We start from the raw sequence: 13152 nt of genomic DNA, 5'->3' as shown, positions 1-13152 counted from the left end.
GTGAAAGGTAAAGAGGCAATTGCTGAAGAAAAGACGAGAAGAACACCAAGTATTCCACAGTTCACAGCAGTGGTAAGAAATACTGCTTTGGGGACAATGGGCCGGATTTACAAAAGGAATCTGAGACAAAATCCTAACTTTACGACTTTTGGTATTCACAGAAGGCATTTAGGCGTACTAAAGTTAGGATTTTGTTTCAGTCAATCTTAAGTTTTGGTCTTAAGTTAAACTTAAGACAAACTTAAGTTTAACTGAGACAAAATTCTAGTACTAAAGATAGGATTTTGTCTCAGTTAAACTTAGGTTTAGGATTTTGTCTCAGATTACTTTTGTGAATCCTGCCCATTATCTGTAAATAAGAGAAGAAATAATTTAGAATGTTAATGTTAATATGTACTAATCCTGAACTGGCAAGTATTGCACCTTTACACAAAGTTATGACACTGGGCGTGATATAATTACTGGCGGACGGAGATTTCTCCCTTAGCCTGGCAGAAGACTTTCCGTGATTTGACAGGTACCCAGCCCTTGGACCTTTTATACTAATTTTGCAATGACCCACCCCCCCTTCTCCACCCACACACTGTTTTGGGAAGACTTGATACATTAATTGAAGACCCAGCAATTGTAATGATATAGCTCATATGAATACCAATAGAATTCAATGTTACACTACTGCTAAGGAGTCTGCTGGGCTTCAAGAAGTGCTGGCCCTCCTTCCCTCATGTCCACAGTAATCAAAACTTTACCTACAGAAATGCTCCTGCTTCAAAATCCAGTTCAAAGTGTCATTTTAGTTGTAAGGATTGCTAGGTATGCATAGGGGCGGTCTGAAGCAAAGGCATTTCACCCCTGCTCTTTTGGAAGATCCTTTTTCTTTCACAAAATCTTAGATTCATCAACAAAAAAACATTTGACACTATTCAACCAGTCCTGCCAAACTTATAGTCTTCAGATGCGCTGCATATGCACACCTAAGGTTTGAGATTAGTGACTCTCCAATATGGTAAAGCTAAACAGCTTAGGCATGTCTTTTGTGAACAGAGTATCCCACTGCTATTGATGTAATTGTTTGTTAAAACATTGAGATGTCGTTTGGATCAATGTGTTATGCTGAAATCATCATAACCAAGTTTATTTAACATTACAACTTATCATCTGTTCTTATTATTCCCCAAGAGAATCAGAGCAAAGGAAGTTTCCAAGGGGCTGAAATTTTTTGGGCAATCCATTGCCTCAGGTTTGGACTTCACTGAAGATGGCTACATCGACATTACCGTTGGGGCAGTTGGACATATGCTTATGTTGCGGTGGGTCATGAGGATGGTTGTAAATGGTGTTCAGTGGCTTCTTACTGTGTATAACCTAAAGGAAAGCACAATCACTGGTGGTCTGATGCAAGGAGGGAGGATGAGGCAGTGGAAGGTAAAGTAATGTAACTGAGGTGGACGAGTTCCATCCCTGAAATTTCAGCTTACAGTCACCTTTGAAAAGAATGGGGCTACTATAGGCCACATGTTTGCTCAAACCATTGTCCTCATTTTACATGGCATAAATTGTTAACAACTTTCAAAGTGAGAATCTCATGACTAGAATCCATCTAAGTGGAAGGAGTGGAGAGAAAAGAGAAAGAGAGTGAGAGAGAGAGAGTGGACAATAAGACAGAAGTCTAACTTTCTTCAATATGATTGTGTTCCTGAAGTCACGTCAGTAGTGTTAGGGATTTTTCTTCTCCTTATTTTTATCATTTCTTCTCTGTGCGGAAGCGTAAAGGTTTTTTACTTCTCCACTACTCTGACGGCACTGTGCCCTCCTATGGACAGAGTTACTTATGCACATATTATCAAGAAGGGCGTTAAAATTATCGCCGCTTTAGCAGCAGGAAACTCACGCTAAAGCGGCGATAATGGGCTTGTTATTATGCCGTTGAGAATTCCAATAGAAGCCCATGTTCACACCAGAACACGGGCTTCTATGGGAATTCACAAGGGCATATTATCAAGCCCATTATCGCCGTTTCCTGCCGCTAAAGCTGCGATAATTTTAACCCTGTTTCGTCATATTATGCCCCTTAAATAGTCTTTACTTACATGTAAGCTACCCTCCCTTTTAATGGACATTTCGTAGACGATAGAAGTGGACGTTCCCATTCACTCCATAAAACCCTGGGGCATATTATCCAGACAGGCGATAAAATTATCGCCGCTTTAGCGGCAGAAAACTGCCGCTAAAACGTCGATAATGGGCTTGATAATATGCTCTATGGAATTCCAATTGAAGCCCATGTTAGATGTGAAGGACATCTCACCTGAGCTCCTGCCCTTAATCATAGGTATACTGCTTGCTGCGAAGAAAACCAATAAAGGACTAATCAGCGTCCTCCCTTTATATATGCCAATAACAATCAGGTAAATAATATCATAAAGCATTCAGGGGCTGGATGTCCAAAATTAACACCACTGTGGGTTGCTGGCACAATATCTCTTTGAATTATATTTGGGCAAGTCAGGACACTCTTACCCCATTCAGCCACCCGCCAAGTTTGATCCACTCGCTATCTCACAAGGGACAGCAGCAGAACCGCTAAGTATGCGGCGGTGCTCCTCCCGGCCGAGAGAGCCGGATATATAAAGTTCCACAAACTCCCAAGTTTAGGGGCCATATTGTCACAACGTGAAGGTACACATGACAACACTATAGGTCCTAGGGCATTACGTACAGTGGAACATAAATATTCCACAACTGAAAATGAACTTCTTGCATATGTATGGAGTGTAGAGAAATGTAAACAAGTTATGTGGGGAAGACCATTTGTGTTGAAAATGGATCCCTGACCATTATTGGACATTTTGTCAGGTAAAAAGGTGAAACACACTATTGGGAATTTACAGGGTTTTCAAAATAAAATCAAGCTTAAAGAGGGAGCAGCACCAACAATTCATACGGTGTGGTTTATTCCAGTTTTATTAATGGATGAAGTATCAACAAATCTGCAGATGCTCTGAAAAGTGTCTTAAGAATTATCCATTGAGGGTGGAATGGGGATGGGAGGGACAAATTAGTACCTTCTGTATGTGTCATACAGAGAATAGCTTCTCCAGCCCATACAGGTCATTTAGGGTCAACCATTACCAAGAGGAAGATAAGAAGTGATTTTTGGAAGCCAAGAATGAGTAGTGAAATTGATGAATTTGTACAATGTGTGTAAGATGCAGTATTAGAGATAAAGCACTAGTCATTGAAGGGGTAGTTGAATTATTTGTTCCCTCACCTAATAGAGCATGCAAAAATTGTGAAATGGTTTTCTAGGACCTTTTAATATGCTACCTCATAACAGGAATTATTTTCTTTTTATAATTGATCATTTGTCCAGGTAAGTTAAATTAGGACCCATTTGTTGTCCCACTGCCAAAAGTGTAATTAATTGCCTTAAAAAATGTTATCAGAGAAGACTTCCCAGGAAACGTTTTAATTGATGACGGTGTGCAGTTTGTCTCAGTGGAATGCTTTATTTTCTGAATACTCATGGGGTTAAACACAGCAGAACTCCCTTGTACCACCCACAAGTAATCATTTTAACATGGTGTTAGTGGAGTGCATTCAAGCACCACACAGGAACAACATGTGTGTCGATCAAGCTGTTAAGTATCTAGTGTGATCTTACCATACAACACCACATGTAGCTATTTCTAAGACAATTTTGAACTAATGTGGGGTATGAAAGCCTCCAAGGAGCTATAGACATTTTAATGACAAAGTAGTTCCATGAGGGCGGCAATATAAAGGATGCGTAGGAAGTAGCAAACAAAAATTCCAATGAGTGAAATATAAAAATAACTGAGACCAAAAACACTGATGAAAAGTATAAATTGAAAACTGAGGATTGGGTACAAATTAAAAATCCCATTTTGGTAATATAAGGGCTTTCAAAATTTAAGGAACCTCAATAAATATGCTGTAAAATTAGTTAATGGGTGCTGGTGGGATACAAAAAGGAAGAGATTTGTGGTGCAGATGTCATTGTATCGCTTGACATCAATGATAACACCATTGTAAATGTGGATGCTGGTATTTGTGCAGTGTTATTGCAAAAATTGGGGGCTTCTGAATTTTTTTTTGCATTTTCTTTATGCTACATGAGTGCGGTTGAACTTCATTATTCTGTTATTGAGAAGGACCCCTTGGTAGCAGTTTGGGGTGCAGAATATTTTGGGACTTATGTGTGGGTAAGCAAGATTATTCGTTGCACCGGCCATAAGCATTGGGACAGCAAAAAGTTCTGCAAGGCTTGCAAGACTGGCTTCTAGGTTGCAAGAACACAATTTTGGTATTGTGGGGATGAGGAAGGGGTAACCTATGGTGGGAGGGAAGGAGATGTGGTCAGTTTGGAGGATGTGGTGGAGTGAAGATGGGGAGCTCTTAACAAATCAGAGTGGTGTTGTACAACGGAGAATAATGAAGCGTTGAAGGCAGTTTTAGTTCTAATAAAAAAAGGTGGGAGGAGAGAGAGCACTTTACCAAGTGTGTTAAGGCCATTCAACACATTGTTACAGTAGCTGACCAAATCATCATCAACTCAATGATGCACATAAAAGTTTGTATGACATAGCATGTGAAGGACATCTTGGTCAGGCAGTAACAAAGAAAAGGTTAAGAATTGAATTTTAGTGACAGGGCATGGATAGTGTGGTAGCATGGGTTGAAAGTAACCCTGGGCGTAGTTCGCATAGTAGCGCTACGCGAAGTGCACTTCGCACTACGCGAACTTCACGTAGCACTACGCGAGCTGCGTAGTAGCATGTTCGCACTGTGCAAGATGCGTTTTCAATGATTGCACAGTGCGGACAAGCATCCGGCACTGTGCAAGCATTGAAAACGGCATCTTGCACAGTGCGAGCTGTAGTTTTCTGCTGCTCGAGTAGATTATTACTCGAGCGGCAGCTTTCTCAACGCGAACAGGTAGTTTCTCATTGAGAGCGGTCGCGAGCATGTGCAACCACTCACAATGAGAAACCTGACCTCCTCACGTTGAGAATCTCGCCGGGATGTCATTTTGCTTGCTCGCGGTCGCGAACATGACGTTCAGGACCGCGAACAAGCAAAACATGACCGCTGCACTACGCTACGCTGCACTACGCATGTTCGCACTGTGCAACGTGCAGCTCGCGTAGTGCGAAGTTGCAAAAACTTCGCAAACTCCGCGAGCGTAGCGTAGTGCTTCGCCCAGGGTTAGTTGAAAGGTCTACAATAACCAAACTCCACACATTCAGAAGGCCAGACACATGCAAGGTCAGGCAAGTCTCAAATCTGAAGTAATTATCCACTGTCTTTGTAATGCAAATAAAAATGCTGCAATTTGAAAAAGAACCAATATCATTTTCATTGTTTTCCTTTTTAGCTCACGGCCTGTTGTGAGATTCAATGTCACAGCTGGGTTCCAGCCGCGTATTGTGCCAATTACATCGGACCGCAAAACCATGGATGTGATGCTGTGCTTTAGGATAGAATCTATTTTTGAAAACATAGGTAGGTAACATCTTCAGACACAGAGATTGTGTTGTACTGCCTTTTGAAAACAACCTGTGTGAACTTGTATTTATTGTGCACTAACGGAGGTGGAACTTTATGCACAAAAAAGGGTAGAAAAGAAAATATTAAAGAAGAAAGGGAAAGACAGACATAATTGCAGTGGGACACAGAAAGAGAATAATAAGAGTAAGGTAGATGCTGTTTGCCAATGGGCAAATCTTTCTACTGTAAAACTGACACTGACTGTCTTGATGCTTCATACTAGTTGTTGGAGATGGCCTTTTCTGCAGGTTCAACCAAAACCTTTTGCCTTCCTCCTACCCTTTTTGGTGAATGTATTTGTGTTTGCTTTGGGACTCTGGGCACTGCTAACCAGTCTTTAAAAAGTGGCAGCATTGGCTTACCTACAATTGCATATTTAATTTACTTATAAGTCCCTAGTAAAGTGAACTACATGTGCCCAGGGCCTAAAAATTAAATGCTACTAGTGGGCCAGTAGCGCTGATTGTGCCACCCACTTATGTACCCTTTTAAACATGTCTCAGGTCACAAATTCCAAAACCTGTGAGTGCAAATGTAAACTGCCATGGCGACTAAACATGGGAGGAATTTGCAAATTCACGATACGCGAATTCACGTGAATTCGTAATCGTGATTCGCAAAAGTCCGGCAAATTCCGCGAGCTTGCATTTTTTTTTTTGCAAGTTCGCGAGATTTTTTTACCAGTTTGGGAACGAGAACCTGCGCATGCGGTCGCAACGGTCGCAAACATGTTGTTTCCACTTAACCAGCCTACTCGCAATGCCTTTTTCCTGTTTCGAGTCGCAATGACGTGTTCACGTTCGCAATTTCCTGTTTCGGGTCGCAATGACGTGTTTGCTATCGCGGCGTCGCTCGGCCAGCTACCAAAATCTCGCAGCGCTCACGAACAGGGCGGAAAACTCATCAGCGAACACAGAATCATGGTAAGTCAATGATGCGTGCTCGAGATTGTATATTTGAAGCGCGAACAAGAAAAAACAATCTACCAACTCGCGAATTGGGGATTTTTGGGCAATTTCACGCGATTCGCGGATCGCGAAATTGCCAAAAATTCGCAAATTCTGTGGGCGGAACAAATTTTCCGCCCATACTTAATGCCGACCTGGCAAGTTAAACCTCTTGCAAGGCCCCAACCTTCTTTTTTAATACATGTAAGCCACTCCTAGGTTAGGCCATGGGCAACCCAGAGGTCAGGGTGCAATGTATTTAAAAGGCAGAACATATATTTTTAAGTTTACATGTCCTGGTAGTGAAAATGGGGTTGTCACTACTGCAAGACCTGTCTATCCCATAGGATAACATTGGAGTTGCCTTATTATATTTTATGAGGGTACTTTCCAAATTTTATGAGGGTACTTTCCAAATGGAAGAGATGGCCCCTTCAAGTTTGGTGTCCCAGGAATCACAATATAAAATCTTAACATGATGAGGTTGGATTTTAAATTGCAATTCTGAAAACACCACTTTTAGAAAGTTGGCATTTTCTTACCTTATTCATTTGGTGCTAGCCTTCTGTCTCTAATCACATCTGGGGTGGGTGACAGTTGGGGTTTGTATTCTCCCTAGACATCCACAAACAATGGCATCTTAAGTGTGACTTGATGGGCCATACTGGCAGGATTGGAGGGAGGAGCTGGACACAGCCTCACTTACAAAAGAATAGGCAGTGTCCTATCCACACACAAAGGGCTGAATTCCCCTATGTAGTGAGTCTAGAGCCAAGGGCAAGAAGAGAGGGCATCTGTGCAATTCAAAGGCATCTCTTTGAAGTATCCCTACTTCAAAGGCACCTGTGACTGGATCTCAGACACCACCACTTCAGTACACTTCTGGTCTGTGAATACTGTGCCAAGAAGAAGTACTGCTGTGCTGCTGAAAGGACTGCCACTCTGCTGGACTCTTACTTGGCTGTGCTGACCTGCTGCCTGCTAACCTCTTGACTGGTGAGACTGCATCACTTTAACCCAGAACTCAGAGTGACTCCAAGGACTACTTAGCTGGCCTCCTTATCTGAAATCTCAGGCACTTACAACTACCCTGCTTCTGCACTGGGCTCTGCCATCTGTGAGTCTGCTCTACCAAGTGGTGCCACCCCAGTCCTGGACCCTTGGAAGTGGGCCTAAGGTGATTGCTTCAGAAGAACCGATCCTTTCTGTCAAACCGATGCATCGCCACTTTTGCATGGCTCGGAACAGGGCATCACCCCTGTTGCATGGATCAAAAACCAGCTCATTGCCTCTGCTATGTGTAAACAACACCAACGCATTGTTGCTGCTCCATAGATCAGACCCGATGCTTCAGCTTCGGAACCACCACTGTGTGACGCTCTTCCCAGCGCAGAGCCAGCGCATCTTTGTCGACGGGAGCCTCAACAACAAATCTCTGCTTCTCAGCACTCTGCTTATCAGAGCCGACGCATCACTGCTGCTGCGCAGATGAGGACCAAGACATCACTGCTGCTGCATGGATCAGCACCGGCGCATCGTATTGTCTGCACCATGCATCCTTGATGTTGACGCAGCCAAGATTAAAATACTTGTGTTCAGCGTACCTCACTGGGTCCCTGTATCTGGCCCGTGCTCTATCGTAGTCTGCCTGAACGTTTGACTATGTCCCGCTCTGGCGTAACCAGCTATTCCAAGTAAGGGCTTATTGCTTCTAAGAGTTATTTTACAGGTTATTCTTAAATAATAATAATAATATGTAGCATATAAAGCGCATGGCTACCCCTAACGGGAGTGTCCCAGCGCTAAGTGGAGACAGGCGAAGTAGGAGGTTTAGCAGAATAAGGCATGCATGAAACTACGGGAGGTTGAAAAGCTGAGTTTTTAGCAGCTTCCAGAAGTTAGATTCCGAAGTGGCCTTTCTATTTTGCAAGGGTAGGGCATTACAGAGAGACGTGGTTTTAACAGAGAATGAGCATCCGCCCATTCTGGCTTTGGCATAGCGATGGGTAAAAAGGAGTTCTAGATGATTTCTTGTTTGGTGTGATTTATAGATTCTTTTTCGTAGATAGTGGGGGCCGACTCCATTTATTGCTCTGTAAGCAAGGATGCGAGCTTTGAATTCCGTCCCTTGCCTCTCTGGTAGCCAATGTAGGCTACGGAAATGTGGTGAAATGCGATGTCTTAAAGGGACATATCTAATGAGCCTTGTCGCTGTGTTCTGTATTGTTTGCAGCTTTCTGAAAAGATAGGCTGGTAGGCCTAGATATAGACTGTTGGCATAGTCCAATCGCGATGTAACTAATGCATGGACAATTGTTTTTCTGCATTCCATTGGTAGAAGGTGGAGAAATTTCCAAAGTGCCTTTAATTTCCAAAAACATACAGAGGAGACATGGCCTATCTGGGTTTTACATGACAGGGTATTGTCAAATTGAAATCCCAGATTTCTTGCTGAAGAGACATGGCATGGGGGAGGGTTGAGCTGTGAACGCCACCATAGTTCCGGGCGGGAGGGACACGGTTGGTTAAAAAAAGTACTTCAGTTTTATCGGTATTAAGCCGCAGGCAATTCCTTGTCGTCCAAGTAGAGATATCTGTCAGACAGTGGCTGAATTTAATAAAAGCTGCCTCCAAGTGATCTTTAAGAGAAAACATCAATTGTGTGCCATCAGCATATGAGATGACACTAACGTTATGTTACTCAATCAGTGGGGCTAGGGGGGCAAGATAAATATTAAAAAAGGGTTGAGCTAAGAGCTGAGCCCTGTGGCACTCCACAGATCAGTGGGCGGGGTGATGAAACATGGCACTGTAGTCTTGTTCTTTGGATCGCCCTTCAAGAAATGAGTTAAACCAGGCCAATACAGACCCAGTAATTCCTAATTACCTGAGCCTATCAAGAAGGATCTTGTGGGACACCATATCAAACGCCGCCGACAGGTCAAGCAGCACCAGCATTGCGCAGCATCCTTTGTCCAAGGTTTCTCAACTAGTTTCAGCTACCTCTAACAGTGCTGTCTCAGTGCTGTAACCAGCTCTGAATCCTGATTGTGTGTCATGCAGCAGTTTATTGGATTCTAGGTAGCTGGATAACTGTTTCTGTACCTCTTTCTCCAGAACCTTGGCTGGTGCTGGGAGTAAGGAGATGGGTCTGCAATTTTTTTGTATAGCTGGGTCGGCATCCTCTTTTTTGAGGATGGGTTGAATGAATGCTTTTTTCCAGACAGACGGGTAGGAACCTGATTTTAAGGATGCGTTCCAGCAAATTTAACGGAGGATTAATCAGGTGGGTCAGTAGTTGGAAAAACCTCGCCGGGTAGTGATCCAAGGGGGAGCCGGATTTAATTTTTTGCATTAGCTTGAATAAGGTATCATTGCTGATAGGGCAAAAGTCCGACCAGACTACTGGGGGGTGAGAGTGTTTTGGGGATCTCAGTCTCAGTGAACGAGGCATAAATATCTTGAATTTTTTCTTCAAAAAAGACCGGAAGGTTCTCGCAGAGAGTAGCAGATGGAGTAATGTTGCTTTTCATTGTATCAGGTTACATGAAGTTTTGGACAATGTTAAAGACTTCTTCAATAAAATTGTCAGATTGTTTTATTTGGTTAACTATATGAGTTTTTATGGCGAGGCGTTTTAGCTTATGAAATTGGTTCACAGCTTTCCTATAGATGTTTTTCATTTCAATGCTGTAATATTTGCGCCATGTCCGCTCAAGTTTTTTGCAGCTGCTTCTCTCTGCTTGTAGTTCCTGCGTGAACCAGGGAGCGGATGGTTTATGTCTGGCTGAAGTCATGATTTCCATGGGGGCTATCGTGTCTAGAGCAGAGGTGACCCAATGATTGAAGGTTACAGCATCACTATTGGGTTCTCCACTATATAATAAAGGTGTGTTAAGTAGTAAAGGACCAATGGTATCCAGTGTGACTTTCCGCTAGTTTCTCTCAGTTTCTGTCTGGCTTTCATTATAGCCTAGGTTTGTGGTGAAGGTTAAGTTAAATATTATCGGATAGTGAACTGACCATGCAAGAGGGATGGGGTTTTTTGCTACTAGGTTGGGGGCATTGGTAAAGATGGGGTCTAAGCTGTGTCCTGCTATATGCGTGGATGTGGTGACCACTTGGTTAAGGTTTAGTCCTTTGAGAGTGTCAACTAATTGGGAGGCTAAAGGACATTGGGAGTTGTCTATATGGACGTTGAGATCTCCTAAGACTAGATAGTTGGTGTATTTCAGAGAATGGTCGGCAATCAGATCATAGATATTCCATAGCTTAGTGGGTTTGGAGCCAGACAGTCTGTAAATCAACATTCCTGCAATGGTAAGCGTAGGGGAGATGGTCACCTTAAAGGATGTTGCTTCCATCAAGTCTGTAGAATCAACCATTTGATGAGGTATGTCCCAATGCTTTTTTATGATAATGGCTAGTCCACCCCCGATTCTATTGCCTGCTCTATTTTCAGTAACTATTTTGTATTCTTCAGGAATGGCAGACAGATATCTGGAGTGGTGCTTTCTCTTAGCCAAGTTTCGGTTAGGAACACGATGTCCAGGTTTTGGTTCCCAGTAATAGCCAGATATCATTGGCATGCCTGGGGAGGGACCTGCAGTTTATCAGGCATGCTCTTATACCTATGTTTGCCTCACTACAGGTTATCATAGGGTGTGAGGTTGCGGTCCTTTCTACGGGTTTACACTTTTTTGTTGAGTCATTATTATTAAGATTGAAATTAAATAGGCAGACTTTACAGTGGGGATAACTCTCTGGCTGGAGGTATTATGAGTTAATGTACAGGGATTAAAACGTGTAGGATAGGGGCAGCCTCTGTACCTATGTACAAGAATTTGGTCCCTTGTAAATGTTAGTCTTGAGGCTGGCTGTAAACGGGCAGCATGGCTGGCGCTGGACGCGGGCCTGGAGCAGACGGGCTTGTCTTAGGTAAACCTTTTGCACACCCGTGGCACGTCTGCTGCGCGCATCCACTGGCCCATGTGTTTATAGGAGGAGTTAGGGAGAATTGCGCCCCTTCCCGCCCTGACTGGGTTCAGCTGAGATGAGGAAGATTTGTCTCCACCCTCCACTCAAACAGCTCCTGCCGCAGTGGACCGGGGCAGAGGGCAAAATCCCAAAGCAATGGCTGTGCAACAAACGCAGAAAAGAGGATAAAATTGATTTAAAATAGAGTAAAAGCAGTCCATGGAAACTTTAATAAAAAGCACGCTATCTAGTGAGGGATCACGTGATATCCGTCTATGCGGACGATATTCTGTTGTATCTCCGGGACCTGGAAGCGGATCACACGATGCTTTATGACATTTTTTGCCGGTTCGAGGTAGTGTCGGGTCTGGCCATAAACCCTGATAAATCTATTGGCTTTTATTTTTGGGAAGCGCTTCACCCCCCCCTCAATACGTTTTGGAACACACAGGATCCCGGTAGCGCAGACCACCTTTAAATATCTAGGCATCCAGGGTTATAGGACGCCGGAGGACCAAATAGATGGTAATATAAAAAGAGCTATTACCGGTCTCCGTAGTAGTATTGGATTTTGGACCTCATTACCCCTGTCGGTCATGGGGCGTATAGCGATCTCCAAGATGGGCATGCTCCCTCGCCTATTGTATTATTTTGTAAACTTGCCTGTGCTTCTCTCTCAACACATTTTTAACACACTAAACACCATGTTGATCGGCCTAATATGGGGGAACAGTCGGAGATGCATTAGTCTCCGTAAACTCCAGCTGGGAACCCGAGCCGGAGGCCTGGGAGTCCCGGACTTTCGCGGATACTATTACGCCAGCCATCTTCAGTGGTTGTCCTACTGGGTCGCCGGTAGAAATTTACACGAGATCGGTCTCACAACAGAACGGTTGGACCGAGGGGAATTACATAACCTGCTGCTGTCAAGAAGTCTGCTTCCTTGGAGCTGCCACCCACTCCTGCGCATGGCCTTGCTCTGCTGGAGAAAGGCCCTGTCTTATACCGCATCAGTGACACCTTATGCAGGGAATATTCCCCTACTAGGTATCCCGACGCCGCAGGGTAGGCTCACACGACTCACATGCGCCGTTGGGCGGAGACGGGGGTAGAGGAGATAGGGGCGTTCTTTGGAGATAGAGCCCTACTAGATCACGATGCCTTTGTTCAGGCCACGGGGGCCCCTCCCAGACTGTATTTCTTGCACGCCACAGTGACCCACTATATTAGGACTACCTGGGCGCCATTACGACTCACACCTGTACAACACGAATTAGTACATCTAATGTATATCATGGGGACAGGAAGCCACTTGGTGTGTTGGCTATATATAGGGATCCGGGAACACGCAGCGATTCCACTTACCACACTCAGGGACACTTGGGCACTTGATGCGGAGAGCTGACTGATCAAGCCTGACAGATGATGCTGGAACACCCCAAAAGGGTCTCACGTAACGTAAATTTTTTATTTATTCAGGCCATACTTGACTCCAGAGAAAATCCACCGAATGTTCCCAAACTCCCCCCACTGTTGCCCACGTTGTAAGGGAGATGAGGCGGGTTTCCTCCATATGCTGTGGTCTTGTCCACAGCTGCGGGGATATTGGGATGGGATATGCAGGACACTACACGAGATTACACACATGCAGATACAG

The 13152-nt window shown here is 43.9% G+C and overlaps 1 protein-coding gene across 2 annotated transcripts in view; it reads left to right on the top strand.

Annotated features, from left to right (window-relative positions):
• ITGAE (integrin subunit alpha E) overlaps positions 1-13152 on the top strand; it is an 844898-nt gene that overhangs the window by 505866 nt on the left and 325880 nt on the right. For both annotated transcript variants that reach the window (XM_078679953.1, XM_078679952.1), the window contains exons 17-18: positions 1180-1310; positions 5399-5526. In XM_078679953.1, coding sequence (XP_078536079.1) covers positions 1180-1310; positions 5399-5526 — 259 coding nt within the window. The remainder of the gene's footprint in view (positions 1-1179; positions 1311-5398; positions 5527-13152) is intronic.

This window comes from Lissotriton helveticus, chromosome 3_1 (assembly GCF_964261635.1).
Source record: "Lissotriton helveticus chromosome 3_1, aLisHel1.1, whole genome shotgun sequence".
NCBI classification, from domain to species: Eukaryota; Metazoa; Chordata; class Amphibia; order Caudata; family Salamandridae; genus Lissotriton; species Lissotriton helveticus.
Note: the sequence above shows the minus strand (reverse complement) of the source record. Positions and strands in the feature narration are given on the sequence as shown.